Genomic DNA, 16,914 nt, shown 5'->3' with positions numbered 1-16,914 from the left:
TTATATTAAATATATGAACCCTATAATGAATATTACTAACATAAAAATTCATGGATCAAATGGAAATGAAATGAAAATGGCAAGCCAGCACCTCTATGCTGAATACTGTCAGACTTATTGGCTATGCTACTACATGACACCTAGGCCAGTCTATCTGGAGCAAATCACCGGTAATGCTCATACCCCGTGCCCATACAGAGCTCTGTTCATTGCTTTCTCGCTCTGCTCCCAGAGTGGGGAGGCGATTGCAGGACCCCATGGGAATGCAACTTGCAATCAGCCTGAAGATAAGGATAAGCAGAACACATTATGGCGCAGCAAAATCTAACTACTGATAATTTTAAGACAACTGATGAGTAATTTCCCTGTGCCTTGCCCATATGTAAAAGATGCTCCTGATGCCATTAATTGCTATTTATTAATTCCTACTGAAATTATGATTTCCACATCACACTTCTGTGACTGGTACATATCTAAGCACAGGCCCTGGTATATTCCAGCGATCTTCAACTCTGTTCACTCTGTTCACTTTGTCTGAAAATGCCGTCCTCGACAGCCTCCCAACCTTGTCCAGCTGAGCCTTTAAATTCTTCCCTATTCACACACCAGGTCTTCCATGAAGTACTACCATGAAACCTTTCCCAATCAAGCTAAATTGATTTATTGGTACTCAATAAAGCTTTATGCAAGTAGCAATTTGTACTCAAACATATTTTACTGCCATTTCACTTATGTGAGTATATTTCCTTTAGAAGGCTGTGAAAGATAAATAGGGACTAGTTCATGAATAACTATAACTACCATCGTACCTGGTCAAGATTACTTCTAACAAATATTTGTTAATATTTAACTACTCTGCTGGACAGAGGGGGATGGTGGAAGAAATAGAGACATACTGGCCCAAAGATACAAACTTCAGTTACTTAAGACAAATTCTGGGCTCTCATGCACAGCATGGAGATCATAGTTAATAATATTGCATCCTATACTTGAGCACTGCTAATAGAGTAGATTTTAAATACTGTCACAAGGAGAAACAAATGGCTGCTATTAACAGAACAGAGGAAATAGCCAATGTTATGATGGTAATAACTTCGCAATATATAAATGCATCAGACCAACACACGTGTACACCTTAAACTTAAATAATGGTCATCTAATTATAACTCAGTAAAATTGGGGAATGTACATAATGAACTGAAAACAGGAGGTGGGGTGGGAAGGACAAGCATATGCTCTCTGTCCACTCTCTTTCCCATTCCATTCTTCCTCTATCATGCTCTCACCTCATCTTTCCCTGCCCTTTCTGTGCTCTCTCCTGAGTTGGCCAAAATCCTTGGCTGATTCTAAAATGTCTGTGGGAACAGACAGTTTATGAACCGAGGGCAGCCAAACCAATTTTGAAAGTCTGAAGGATCTCTTCTTCCTGATTTTGACAACCAATGGAATGAGCTAATGTTAAGTCATTATACTGTCACAGGGCTACTGCTGTCACAGGGCCAGGACCATAGGATAGGTTGAGCCGGGAGCAGGCCCAAGCACACGTGGGCAGTGATCTCCCCCCACAACGCACAGACCAGCCCGTGTTCAAAGGAGACTTGGGGCCAGAGAGACGGTTCAGGCGGTTCCCTGAACACTGCTTGGGGGATCCCAGAGCACAGAGCCAGGAGTCAACCCTGAGCACTCCTGGGTGTGACCCAAACCTCCACACCCAGCAACAAGAAAAAAGCTGTAGATGATTTTTATCTTATGGAATGATGATGTGCAAACCTGGTAGGCTCGAACCTTAACTGTTCTGTGCAAGCACAGGTGAAGGGTTTTTGAGGAGCTCCAGTGAGAAGCTCGGCTCTCTAGCCAATAAAAGATCAAATGAGAACTGAGAAATTAAAAACTGTTTTTGAAATATTCCTGCTGTCAATATGAAATAACAGGATATTTAGTAATAAAATGTATAGTTCTGTAAAAATCAAGTAACGGTTTGTAAGAGTGGAATAGTGGTCCTCTGGCTCTACTTCAGGAAAGGCCAGTAACTCCCCCTCTCCAACAGTTAAACCTACAGTGCTTGTGTTTTCTTCCTTTGAGAGTATAAATGGCACGTCCAGGGCAATATTATTACTGAGAAATTTTAATGCTAGAATTTAATTTCCTCTTATGCATTGCAATAAGGTACAAATGATTAAAGTAAAATATATTCTCATAAAAGAATATTTAAACATAATTTTTATTACAATAACATTAAAACATTTTGCTTAAATCCTATTGCCCAAGGAAAACTCACATCCAGGGCATTCTGTCTGCCCTTTCTTCCAGCCTAAAATATTTACAAGGAGATGAAGAAGAAAAATGCTTTTCTTCCATCCATTCCATTCCACTGAACTTGCAATGGAAAAGCACCCCTTTGAAGATCAAAGACTACATGTCTTTTGTACTTATAAAAAGAACATGTGAGAAAGAAAATGAATGCTTATAAGTGGATGGTCATGGAGAGGATCATGCTAAGTGAAATGAGTCAGAAAGAGAGGAACAGACATAGAAGGACTGCACTCATTTGAGGAATATAAAATAACACAATATGAGACTGACATCCAAGGACAGTAGACACAAGGGCCAGGAATATCGCTCCACAGTTGGAAGCCTGCCTCATGAGCTGGGGGAGAAGGCAGCTGGCATAGAGAAGGGATCACTAAGACAATGAAGGTTGGAGGGATCGTTCAGGATGAGAGATGCGTGTTGAAAGTAGATGAAGAACCAAATGTGATAGCCTCTGATATCTGTATTGCAAACCATAATGTCCCATAAGTGAGAGAAAGAGGGAAACTGTCTGCCATAGAGGCGGGAGAGGGCTGGGATGGAGGGGGGGAAATACTGGGGGTATTGGTGGTAGAAAATGTGCACTGGTGGAGGGACGGGTGTTTGATCATTGTACGACTGAAATGCAAACATGAAAGCCTTGTAACTATCTCATGGTGATTCAATTAAACAAAAAGAAGGAAAGAAAATGAAAAGGAATAGATACCCTCTATAGGCCAGCACAAAAATCACTAACACAATAGATCTGTGTCCACTGAGCATCTTGAGATGGTTCTCTGCAGGGTGGCATACAGCTCATTAGCTCAGGGGTACGCAGGAGCACAGACCCCCCTCCGGCCACACTGCATGGACAGCTGTCCCACAGCACATGAGTGGCCAATCCAGGAGAGTATGAGGCGCGAGTGGAGGGCACCAGATCCTCCTGGGGACACCACCAAGGTGGAGAAGCTGCCCCCTGCCCACCACTGCCCAGCGCAGCTTCATGGGCTGACCCCATCCCAGGAGGCTCGATGGTGGGTGATGCTTTCTGAAATCACCCGGAGACTCTGGGGTCTGCACATGTCCATAGGACCCCAGACTCTCTAGGAAGTGATGAGCAGCCGAGCCAGACACCCTCAGCTACTCCCAGTGCTGTATATGATTTAACATTCTGGAAAGAGAAAAGCGGCAGGTTCCTTTTCTCCTTCAGGGCAGAAGCCTCCCCAGCTCAAACCTCCCATTTCACTGCGATGTGCTGCCGAGGCTTTCTTCCCTCCCCCCGCCCCCCGCCAATGGGTGACCTAGCCACAGAAGCGAGAAGAGAACTGACTCACTACAGCTGTCATCATCACTGCCATCCCGCTGCTCATCGATTTGCTCGAGCGGGCACCAGCAATGTCTCCAAGTGAGACTTGTTGTTACCGTTTTTGGCATATCGGACACGCCACAGGTAACTTGCCAGGCTCTGCTGTGCAGGCGGGACACTCTTGGTAGCTCGTCAGGATCTCTGAGAGGGATGGAGGAATTGAACCCGGGTCAGCCGCGTGCAAGGCAAACACCCTACCCATTGTGCTATCGTTCCAGCCCACTCATTACAGCGACTGTTGTAAAATTGGATTTGAATGTTGGTGACTTTATTTTTCTGGGGTGTCACATCCAGAGGTGCTCGGGGACAGGCCCCAGCACAGCAATCGGGACACCCCCAGTGCTGGGGGAGGGGAAGCCAGCCAGGATCCCACATGCAAAGCACACACCCTGGGTCACTCCTCAGAGCAGGGATTGCGTCCAGCCTGGCAAAGTCACGAGGCTTCCCAGCTGTGAGCTAATTTCTACTTGTGATATCTCCTTCCTCCGTCCCCACTGTGTAAAGTCCCCCCGCTCGGTCCACTGGCAACTCCCACATGCTAGAGATGCTGGTGAGCAATCTGAGCTCCTGGGGGCTCCGTTCTGGAAACCCCTGGATTCAAACATGGTGAAGATAAAACCCCGAAGCCTTTCGTTTCCAAATGCTGAGCTCTTTACTAATCCCCAGATTCTCTCTGCAGTAATTGTCTCTTTTTTGGGAGGCGGGTGGGTCACACCTGGCAATGTTCAGGTTACTCCTGGCTCTGCACTCGGGAATTACTCCTAGCAGTGCTCAGGGACCATATGAAATGCCAAGGATTGAACCCGGGTCCACTGCGTACAAGGCAAGCACCCTACCTGCTGGACTATTGCTCCAGCCCCATATTTGTCCATTTAAAATGAAGATGGGTCGGAAATCAGTAATACCATTAAGCATTTTGTTTAGCATTTTCATTAGAATGTCTCAGAAATAAGTTCCATGAAAGATAATAGTCCGGAGCTGGGATGTGCTAGGACACTTCTAGCTCCATAAATTAAAAAATATATTGACCAGCCAAAAAGGAAAAGGCAGCTGGGATAGAGAAGTGACCACTAAGTGAATGATGCTTAGGGGCTTGCTGGGGTGGGAGATGCTGAGAGTAGACTATGACCGAACATGATGGCTACTCAGTATCTATATCGCAAACCATAGCACCCAAAATGAGAGAGAGAGTAAGAGGGAATGTGCCTGCCACAGAGGGGGAAGGGGGTGGTGTGTGGATGGGGTGGGGTGGCGGGAGGGATGCTGGGCACATTGGTGGTGGAGAATGGGCACGGGTGGAGGGATGGGCACTCGATCATTGTATGACTGAAATGTAAGCACGAAAGTTTTCTAAGTCTGTAACTGTATCTCACATTGATTCACTAAAAAAAATTTCAAAAAAATTTAAAAGTACATGTCTAAAAGTTAAATGGATTTATCTATTAAAATACTTTTCCGGGTGGTGGGGTGGAGGCGCGCGATATCTGAATATCTCATAGCAGGAAAATGAATTCAAGATGATAAAAAGAACCGAGGACGCTGCAGAGACGATTAGCACAGCTCGCGCCTTGCAGGAAGAGCCCGTGAGGGACTTTGATCCCGGCACACCCGACCAGCACAGTGCCAGCCCATCGGCACAGCTGTCTGCGCTCGCTGGCATCTCCGAGAGTGTTGATGTGCCATGCAGCACCCCTGGTGTCCCCGTGCCAGGACTGAAGGCACAGCACCCCTTGGCTCAAAACTCGAACATGCGGAACCTGGTCCCTAGTCAGTGACTAGGATATGCTCATGGTTCTCTCCAGAATCACCTTTGCTTCTTGATTTGTTTGTGTGTGTGTGTGTGGGGGGGGGGGGTACTGGGGTTTCTGTTTTCTCAGGCACATCTGGACAGGCAGAAACAGCAGTGGGGGTGGGGGAGGGAGGCGAAGGGAGGGAGGGTGCGGGGAGAGGTCCAAGCTGTTAAGTTTCCTGCTAAGCACCAATCTTGGGGCTGACATCATGACCCCCACGGTGACCAATTACAGATGAAAAGGTGACATTAGCCCTAATTGGCTCTGGCAGAGAGACTGAGGCACAGCACCTCTGTGACACAGACTCACCCGGAGTCATAAGGTAGGACAGGGGGCAAGGATCCAGCGGCGGTGGGTGCTGTTCCCTGAGACGGCTTTGGGGCCTGAGGGGGGGGGGGGCGAGCAGAATATGTGGAGAATAACAATGTAAACAACTGTCCAAGCCACCCGTCCATTTCCAAGTGGCCGGCTCTCTGGGACCCAGGCTGTCTGAAGGGGAGCCCCCCGGCTGTCACCAAGCCAGCCCTGCACTGGTCTTCTGGGGCCAGTGCCCCCTAGCCGTCCTGAGGAGACCCCTGTAACGCACAAGCAGCCCTCAGGGCTTTTTCTGAGGGGTGCTGAGGCTCCGGGGTGACCAGTTAGAGATGCCAGAAGGTCCCGCATGCAGCCCTGTGGTCCCTACCTAGAACACGCATGCAGCCCCGTGGTCCCTACCTAGAACACGCATGCAGCCCTGTGGTCCCTACCTAGAACACGCATGCAGCCCTGTGGTCCCTACCTAGAACACGGGACTGCGCTGGGCAGACCAGGGCTCCAGCCAGCGGGACATGGCGCGGGCCGGGCAGGGCTAGGGGAGAAGGCACTCCCTGCCCTCTTCTGTGACTTCAGCCCTGTCCCGCCTTGGAGGGCCTGGAAGGTTTGGGGCTGGCCACTCATCCCCCCTTCTCTCCCCTCTCTCGTCCTTGTTTGTATTTCCTTTCTTTATCAGCTTCCTCTTCTCCACAGCTCACATCTTTCCTTCTTCTCAGCCTCTTCTACCTGATCGTATCTCGCTGAAAACTCTCTTCCTTCTCAATTTTTTCTCCTTTCGACCCCTGAGCCATCACCCCAGTCCTAGAAACGATTTCTTCATGAAAACTGAACTCAAACACTGTTCCCACCAGGGTTTCTCCGCCCCCCCCCCACCCCACTGAATGGCTCTTGGTTCCTTCCTGCGCCGGAACTGGCCGCAGCTGGCAGACTAGGGACAGGCCGTTTGGCCCGTTGCCGTGATGTCTCATTTTGCATCTCTCTACCAAGATTGCCATGATGTTCTCGGGAGGCCCCTCCTGCCTTGTATGTTATCTAAGATACAGCTTGTTTATTCATGCAGCAAATTAAACTTGGGTTCATCGTTGATTAGAGCCCAAAAACATCTCAAAGATCATCCAGTGCAATCCCTTAATTTTACAGATGAGAAAACAGTGGCCCAGAGAGTTCAGGCGACTTCCTGCAAACCCTCATCTACTATTCAAGGTGGTTTGGACTAAGTCTATGAAGCAGATCAAACCACAGAGGGATGAAAAATTGTGTGCATGCTACAATTTCTCGGAAGCCAATTCCGGTCATTGGATGCCAAACACCTGAACTAAGACCAGCGAAGAGGTCTGCTGCCAAATATGACCTACTGAAGTTGCAGATTCAATTTTCTGAGTGTGTGAGGTGGATAATGAAAAGTCTCCTCAATAGGGGCTGACAGGACAAGAAGGTGCATGATTCTTGCACGCTCAGGATTGCAGAGATGCCAGGAGCCTGGCGACGGGGACACAGAAACTTGAACCACTGCAGGTGATGGCAAAGCACCTGCAAGAAGCTTCGTGGGTAGCTGATCTGAATAGAAATCTTTCAGAAACTGGGGGTTAGAATTCTGAGAGTGATTTTTTCCAAGGCTTATGGATTGGTGTGAGGGAGTAGGGCTACTGAAGATGGAGATTCCTTCCCAGATAAAGGAGTAAGGGAAGGAGACGGTCCTGGCATAAGAAATGTGTCTGGACCTTTCCGAACAATTCTGCAGTTTGTATCATGGGCTGGAGCAATAGCACAGCGGGCAAGACATTTCCCTTGCACGTGGCCGACCCGGGTTCAATTCTCCGCCCTTCTCAGAGAGCCTGGCAAGCTACCAAGAGTATCCCAACAGCACGGCAAAGCCTGGCAAGCTACCTGTGGCGTATTCTATATGCCAAAAAACAGTAACAAGTCTCACAATAGAGACATTACTGGTGCCCGCTCGAACAAATCAATGAGCAACAAGATGACAGTGATGACAGTGATGATGACAGTCTCATGGGACAATTCAAGGCTAGGAAAACTTGGGGTGCTTATACACCTGAAGTTCTTTTCCAAACCAACATGGAATAGTATTTTAGCCCACTAAGTAGCTTTTTTAAAATTTCAAATTTACCAAAAACAGTAACAAGTCTCACAATGGAGACGTTACTAGTGCCACTCAAGCAAATCGATGAACAACGGGATGACAGTGATACAGTGCTGTTGTGCAAAATATAAACCCACTCTCTGAAATGGTGCACATTTCAGATGGGAATTGTGAGTCTAATGCAACAAGATCCCTGTGCAGTACCCCACCCCACCCCATCAGCTTTGGGTCTGGGGGACAGAGTGGTAACTGTAGTTTACTTGTTACCTCAAAGATCATGCTTGGTTCTCTGTTACATTTGCAAAGGACAAAGTCATAATGAGTGGGAAAGGTCATAAGAAAAATATAATATGAAATTCCATTTCATGTGAATGGAATATGAAATTTCCATTCCAAAGAAATTCTGTTCTCTTAAATCAAATGTAAGGATGCATATTTTGCCAAGAAATTGTCCATTTCCTGCCATAGAATTCCATGTGATAGCATTTTTAAAATAATTTGTCACTTCTCTAATTTCTTAAAGTATTTCATCTCCTATTTTTGTACATTTTTATTTGTGAGATACGCCTGGCAATGTTCAGAGGTTACTCCAGGCTCCGTGTTTAGCTCTGGGTTTGGGGATCATATGGGACGCTGAGGGTTGAACCCAGGTGGGCCGTGTGCAATGCAAGCATCCTACCCACAATATAATCACTCTGGCTTGTAGAATTTGTAACTTAGGGGAAATCTGTAAGGACCACGCAGGTCCCAAATCCCTTTGGTCCAAATTCATTCCATGCCTTTGTGTTCATCACTGCCCCTTTCTCTCCTTGACAAATTCACCACATGAACAACATAGTGTGTTTACCCCTAAAAACTCCAGTGTATTCTTTTCTAAGAACAAAACTTTTTCTTACACAATTACAGTTCAAAGATCAAAACCAAAAATGCTAACATTGACACACTATTCTCTAATCATTTTACCCAGGAAAACACTGAAAATCACCACACTGCATTCCCAGTAGAGCTTTCATCGCATGCCCACGACCGGGGACGAAGTATTCTCAAAGTGCTCTTTGGTAATGAGAAAATGAGACCAGGGAGCCAGAGAAAGCCATCCCCTTACCTGAAGACGAGTTCATTGTTCTGTATTCTACTGAAAAGCCTTCATCAGCGATGTCAGAGTCAGTCACAAATATCAGCTCTAGAGAGTTGCTGTTGCTTACAAGAGAGGGTGGGGATGATTGTCCACAGTATCTATTCAAAACCAAGAAAAACATACTTTTAAACACATGAAATAATGTGCCGACTATTAGGGATGCAAGGATAATTACAATGATGATGATCAATACCCCGATTAATTTAACAAAAACAAATATTTCAGGCACAAAACATTTACATAATTACCAACAATCCTCCTATGCGTGGTTACCTTCTAGTATGATTTCATGGGTTCACCTAACTATGGTTCTCATATAAAAGGAGATGAGTAAAATTAGAAAGTACAATTGTAAGATGTAAATAAACATAATATGAGACTAATACCGAAGGATAATTAGAAACAAGGGCCAGGAGGATTAATCCACAGTTAGAAGCATGCTTCAAGTTCTTGGGGAAAAGGCATTGGAATAGAGAAGGGACCACTAGGACAAAGATAGTTGGAAATGACTGCTCTGGATGAGAACTGCGTGCTGAGAGCAGGTACAGGAACAAACATGATAACCCTTCAGTTTATCCATTTATAACCCTTGTACTGCAAGCCACAATGCCCAAAGAGAGAGAGAGATTTTGGGGGGGGCGGGGAGAGAAGAAAAGTACCTGCCATAGAGGTAGGCTGGGTGGGGGAGGGACAGGAGCGAAACTGGAGACATTGGTGGTGGGTGGGCAATGTACACTGGTGAAGGGATGAGTGTTGAACATTGTATGACTAAAGCCCAATCACGAACAACTTTGTAACTGTGCATCTCACAATGACTCAATGAAAAAAAAAACATTTTAAAAAATTAGAACATACAAGCTCTACTAAGTAACCATATAGGGTGTTAATAACTCATTAGCAGAAGCATAATGAACTTATACAACAATGGGAAACCAAACACTGTAACACTCACACAGCATAAACTCAAGAATCAAAGGGACTGGCATATCAATAATAAAATAAAATAAATATCGGTAAAATAACATTTCCAGGTCTGCCAGATTTGTGCAGTCATTGTAGTTTATGTCATTCAGCCAAAAACAAAATGTTTTGCAGTGATTTGGAGAAAGAAAGAAAAAAAAATTTTTTTTTGGCTTTTTGGGTCACACCCGGTAATGCACAGTTACTCCTGGCTCTGCACTCGGGAATTATTCCTGTCGTTTCTCAGGGGACCACATGGGATGCTGGGAATCGAACCCAGGTTGGCCGTATGCAAGGCAAAAGCCCTACCCGCTGTGCTGTCGCTCCAGCCCCAGAAAAATATTTTAAAAATCAAAGCATTAAGACAAAAAAAAAGATTAAAAAGTTAGAAAAGATAAGCTTAAGAAAGTAATGGATAAAGGAATAGTGTTTAAAATATGGATGAGGAAGAAGAAAAATAGTAAAAAGAAGAAATTAAAAAAAATAATTTTCATTCCAACAAAATATAATAGATTTTTATAAGTTTAACCTTGATTTGAGACAACTGAAACTGAAAAAAATATAAACAATGGCACTCACGACACTGGATACTGAGCAAGGCAAAGACAAGGACTCTTCAGATACAGGAAATAAACACGTTTAAAGCAAAATAGAAATGAACAAATTGTTCCCAAGTAATTTAATTGTACCCAAAACAAAGTTTGAGAATATTTTTAGTCCAGTGTCTAAAAACATAAAATTTTAAGTGTCTGGCATTCCACAAAGGATTAGCATATATAAAAAGGAGGAAAATATATTAATGAGGGAAAAAAGAAAATAAATGAATGAGGGAAAAAAGAAACTTATTAATCAAACTAGAGCAAGAAATGATGCTGGTGGTTGACGATTTTAGACAGACAAGGAAATTAAAACAGATATAACTGTATTCCCCAGACTAAAGAAGTTAGTGGAGAAATTTAATGAATAATGACATGTCAGGTATAAGAGAAGACTTCAGATATAAAAGAAGACCGAAAGAAATTTCTGGAAACAAAAGCTACAATAAAACCACACAGAGGTAGAATTAGTAGAATAAATATTATAGAGGAAAAGATTCAAGAATTTGTATAGAGGGGCTGGAGCAATAGCACAGCGGGTATTGCCTTGCACGTGGCTGACCCAGGTTTAATTCCAGCATCCTGTATGGTCCCCTAAGCACCATCAAGAGTATTTCCTGAGCACAGAGCCAGGAGTAACCCCTATGTATAGCCAGGTGTGACCCAAAAAGCAAAAAAAATAAAAAGAATTTGTATAGAGAGCAATAGCCATTTTCAAAATGAAACACGCAGAGAACAAAGACTTAAAGCCAAACAAACAGAATATGAGTCATGGAATGACTTCAAATGGCCTAAAAGGTGTGTGCTTTCTCTCTGAAAAGGAGAAACAAAAATAGTATTTCAAGAATACCCAAAACTATTTCACATTTGATAGAACTATAAACTCTAAGCTCCAAAAAGCAGAACTGTTGCAACAATGTTGCTGTTTTACTTGACAGTCTGAGGCATTTCATTTGCAGAAGAAATATACATTTTTTGGGAGGATAACATAACTGTCTCCGGAGGCTTTTGTGCTGTGGCCTGCCAGAGAACAGCCTGTTCAATCCCCTTTTATTAAGTAGGCTGATGTACTAACCAATGATATTCAGCCACATAGGCAGAATATGCAAATTAATTTAGTCAACGGAAACAGTATCAAAGTCAGTTACACACCGGGGAAGTATAGTCAGTTAAAGTAACAGTAACAGAAAACAACGTTTACATCCAGGCCTATCTAGGCCTGAGATTATGGAATGTTGTATACCAACATTTCCCCCTTTTTTGTTTAAAATGACCAGTAATATAAATACAAACATTTTCACAAATCTTTCCAGTAATACCTCAAGAAAATCTTAAGAAAATCTAACCTTATTTTACAAAAATTGTTTTTCATTTTACAATACAGAGTTTACACACATTAAGCAATATTTCAGTTCCAGTCCTGGTTCAGAGACATTTGTCAATGAAGACCAATTAGTCTCTAAACAAAAACAACACTTTCATGCCATTTCTGGATGAACTTCACAGTCCAGGTAACTCCTCAATCAGTAACTGCCAAAGCACTCCCATTATCAGATTCTTCTCTCATGGACAAAGAAGAATCACCAGCACCCATAAGTAAAATTAGAAACTTCCTCCTTCTCAAACTTCATAGATGTCCCAATAAAATATGCTTGGAATATCATCCAGTCTTATATAATAAACCTGTTATCTCTTAGAACTTATGTTTTGAACTAAACCAATACCTTTTGAACCTATTTTTATATACAATTATGTCAATTCTCTTTTAACAGCTCATTTAATAGTTCTTATACTTTAGATATTTTAAATCACGAACCTTTTATATCAATCTTTAACAGTTTTCACCTTGGCTTCATGCTCTAATTTTACAACTCTTAATAAGCTCAAAAAACACTGAAACTTTAAAAAATTTTTGGAGTAGGATTGCCACTTCTGATTTCAATCTGACTTCAATATTTAAACACTTAACACAGACAGACATACAGAAAGACAACAAGATCACATGCATGTGCATTCATATATGCCTGATCGATCGATCTGACCCTCCAAGAACCAGGGAAGAAAAACTGATGGACAGAGAAACGAAGGGCAGTCCCCAGGGTAAAAATTTCCCTGTCGGCCAATTAGGATTATCCCCCGTTTTTCAGTCCAACTAGCCTGTCTCCTGCTTTTAGAATTGGATCCAAAAAGAAAAGAAGCGTCTGTTTTTACAAAGCCGGCAAAAATCCATGAAAAAGGAATCTATACTGCAGTTTTTTCATTTGCTATCCATTATTCACTGAGAAGCTTTAGTCTTTTTGTAGGACACCAAAAGTGGTTTCTGTTTTCTGAAATAAAAGCAAAACCTCGTCCCCACCTTTCCACCTGGCCTGGCATCCAACTCCCAGAGACTGGGTCCCTGTAAAGGACCTTATGTCTCCTATTAATTTTACCTAAATCATTTTTAATTCTATTAGAAATTATTTCTTCTGAACTATCCTGAATTTCCCAATGTTTTACTAGACTTGTTACGTAAAAAAAACTCCATTCCACAATATTAGTTCCTTGTACCAAAATCCCAGTAGGAGAATGTGAAGTATGCAACACTATCAGATTTAAACTTTCTAAAGAGTCAATTTTATCCAGCTGAGCTTTTGTTATCATGGTAGGGGATGAAGAACTCTTTAACTTAATTTTAGATTTTATTGAAGATTTCCATATTGTTGAAGGGGCCCCGGGTCGAGCCCCGACTCCAGTGTCCCGATGGCTCATTATTTTTTCTAATTTTTTCTCTTTTGTAATGGCATTCATTGTCCCAATGCTTCCCCTTCCTACATTTTCTACAGACGCCTGGTTCTTTTCTCATCCTAGAGCTAATACTTGTACAATTTCGTCTGAGATGTCCCAAAGCTCCACAACTGTAACATTTTATCTGGTTTACTCTTTTAAAAGCAGTGGCTATTATTTGCGCCTGATGGGTTGGTGTTCCCACGTCCCTACATACTTTAATAAAATCATCCAGAGGGTTTTTTCCTATTAGCTTAGCAGTTTGAATTGCCTTTTGGCAGTCTGCTGTAGCATTTTCCACCGATAAAGTTAGCATAAGCATTTCACGAAGGCCTTCATCAGGTATAGCCTTTTCAAGAGAGTCTTGGAGTCTGGCAAAAAATTTGTGTAAAGTTCATTTGCTTCCTGAAAGATTTTTGTGAATGACATAGTACGTTTTGCAGAGGTCTCAAGATAACGCCAAGCCTTTAGACAGGTCTTATTGAGAGCTTCTAAAATGTTTGCCTCTAAACGGATTTGTTCTTCCACTAAAGCCCACTGCTAGTGCCTAAAATCTGGTTCACAGTGTTAGCAACTTGTTTTGGTGTTTTAATTCTAGCAAATTTCTCAGTCTCTTCTCTTCACCAGGATTTAAATTGTACATATTGAGAATTTTCTAACACTGCCTTTGCAAGAGTTTGCCAATCAAGCGGAATTACAGTATTAGCTTCTGCAAAATTTTCTAGAAGGGATAGCACATAGTTAGAAGTAACACCATAGGTGGTCACAGCTTGCTTAAGCGAGGAAAGAAATTTAAAAGGAACAGGCTCATATTCCCCTGCCTGTCTTTCTTTGCACATCAGGATTACAAACAACTGGAAAAGCCATAAACTGAGCAGGCTGTTGACTCAATTTTGCTGAATATAAAGGAGCTTCAGATTTTTACATCAGAGAATGCAACTCAGGAGTAAGCTTAAAATGGCAACACAGAGATTCCTCTTCCCTATTCTTACATAATTGAAGGGAAGGAACTGCCAAAGGGTCAGGATCAGTGATACCCTGTACAGCAGGCATTATTCTTCTTTTAGAAGGGTGGTGCATCTCAAGGTACTTCATTTGTCTAATTAATTTATCTAATTTTTAAATTTATCTAATTTATCAATTTTTTATTATTTTATCTAATTTTTTAATCATCAATTTGATATGATTCACCAGACCAGACAGATGCTGTTGGCCTAACACAAAATTTTGGCAATATCAAAGACTCTTCCCCACTTTTCTCCTCTAACACAGGAGTTTCCCTGTAAATGGCCTTAGAATTTGATGAATTAGTGGAGAGAGCCGTATGAGAAGATGAGAGAGAAGGCTCCTCATACTCAAAGTCAAACTGTGAAAAATTCAGGGAAGCAGCAATACAATTGTATGCCCTCCATTCCTTTGCTGGGATCAAATCTTCATTTTTCTGTGCATAACACAGTTCTCTCCCTATTTTTATCCATAAATCTAGATGGAATTGTTCTATATTTTTTGGCTTAAACCAATGATAATACTTTTGTATCCTCTCAAGGAGGCATCTTATTATCTGTTCCTTTAAAGGCAGACCAGATGCTTTTGTTAGAGAGTTCAAAGTGTCAACATAGGCATCCTGCTGAGAAGTTACAGAATTGTCTATTGCCCCTTTTTCTTTTTCTTCCTTTATTTATTCTTTATTTATTTTTTCCCTTTCTCCTTTTCTTCTTTTCCCTTTCTTTCTTTCTTCCTGCCTTTCTTTCTCTTTTTCTTCTTCCTTCCTTATCTATATTTCTTTTCTCCCTTTCTTTCTCCCTTTCTTCTTCTTCCCTCTTTTTCTTCTTTCTTTCTTTCTTTCTTTCTTTCTTTCTTTCTTTCTTTCTTTCTTTCTTTCTTTCTTTCTTTCTTTCTTTCTTTCCTTCTCTTTCTTCTCTTTCTTTCTTTCTTTCTTTCTTTCTCTCTCTCTCTCTTTCTCTCTTTCTTTCTTTCTTTCTCTCTCTCTTCCTTCCTTCCTTCCTTCCTTCCTTCCTTCCTTCCTTCCTTCCTTCCTTCCTTCCTTCCTTCCTTCCTTTCTTTCTTTCTCTCTTCCTTTCTCTCTTTCTTTCTTTCTTTCTTTCTTTCTTTCTTTCTTTCTTTCTTTCTTTCTTTCTTTCTTTCTTTCTTTCTTTCTTTCTTTCTTTCTTTCTTTCTTTCTTTCTTTCTTCCCTTTCTTTATCTCTCCCCTTTTTCTACTTCTTCCATGTGGAGCCTTTATCTTCGAGACCCGCATTGGGCGCCATATGTTGCAACAATGTTGCAGTTTTACTTAACAGTCCGAGGCATTTCACTGGCAAAAGAAATACACATTTGGGGGAGGATCACATTTCTGGAGGCTTTTGTGCTGTGGCCTGCCAGAAAGCAGCCTGCTCAACCCCCTTTTTTCAATAGGTTGATGTACTAACCAATGATATTCAGCCACATAGGCAGAATATGCAAATTAACTTAGTCAACAGAAACAGTATCAAAGTCAGTTACACACCGGGAAGTATAGTCAGTTAAAGTAACCGTAACAGAAAACTACGTTCATATCCAGGCCTAGCTAGGCCTGAGATTATGGGATGTTGTATATCAACACAGAACAAAAAATAATTATGCTGAGAAAAGCCCAAGAGACCAAAAAATATACATACAGTAGGATGCCAGTTTTATACAACTCCAAAATATCACATTATTCTAAAATTATGGGAAGCTAGTCAGTGGTTGTCTGGAGAGAGAGAAGGAGAGACAGAAATAACAAAGTTTAATGGGCTGAAAGAAGGTTCTGGGTTTAATGACTATGTGCGTTGTGTGACTTTTGGAGACACCTTCCAAGTTCATGTGTATTATAAAACATAATGACTAATGGCCCAGGCAACCAAGCAAAGTTTTAGAAATGAGTGTTGAGAGGCATGTTGCTCTCCCCTGATTTTCGTGACCATCACGATAGATTTTAACTTTCTTTGCTGAAGGAAACAGGAGTTTGGGGAAAAAACAAAGCTGGTTTTTAAAATAATAATGAAAATAATAACCATCTCACCTTCCAAGAGATGTCTTAGAACCAGTGTCATACACTTCCAGATAGTCATCTGTGCAATTATAATGAAACTGCATGTCAAACGTCACAAATGTCAAATGAATCAGGTAGCCAGGCGGGGCTAGTATATGCCACGAACAGTTGACCCCGTGAGGGTAGAAATTTGGGTAGCCCGGGCTATGAATTTCTCCTGTAGGCTCTGTAAGGACTTTTCCACACACTGTTAAAACAAATAAGTTTTAGTATCAGAATAAACCACCTGAATTTTTTTTTAGTTAAAGTTACTTGTTTTATTTGGAACTAGCACTTGATCTTCACTTGCCAGGAAATGTGCAGTTAACAAGTGATGCCCATGATAAATATGACAAAATTTCTGACTTACATTTTTAATTACTTATTATATTATGTATGTTATTACCAAACCATGAATATTCTTAGAAAATATATCTAAATGAAAAAGTTTCAAACATTCGAAGAGTTTTGGTACTACTTAATCTTATAATGGTCATGGTAAAATTAAATGGATAATTTCTGTCCACGATCATTTTATTTTTAC

At 42.0% G+C, this 16,914-nt stretch overlaps 1 protein-coding gene across 1 annotated transcript in view; it reads right to left on the bottom strand.

Annotated features, from left to right (window-relative positions):
* CUBN (cubilin) overlaps window positions 1-16,914 on the bottom strand; it is a 271,581-nt gene that overhangs the window by 192,490 nt on the left and 62,177 nt on the right. The window contains exons 21-22 of the mRNA XM_004605343.2: window positions 16,362-16,578; window positions 8,964-9,094 (exon numbers count right to left, since the gene is read on the bottom strand). Of these exons, the coding sequence (XP_004605400.2) occupies window positions 8,964-9,094; window positions 16,362-16,578 (348 nt within the window). The remainder of the gene's footprint in view (window positions 1-8,963; window positions 9,095-16,361; window positions 16,579-16,914) is intronic.

Source organism: Sorex araneus, chromosome 9, assembly GCF_027595985.1.
Source record: "Sorex araneus isolate mSorAra2 chromosome 9, mSorAra2.pri, whole genome shotgun sequence".
Taxonomy (NCBI): Eukaryota; Metazoa; Chordata; class Mammalia; order Eulipotyphla; family Soricidae; genus Sorex; species Sorex araneus.
This window is presented reverse-complemented; position numbering and strand designations above follow the sequence as displayed.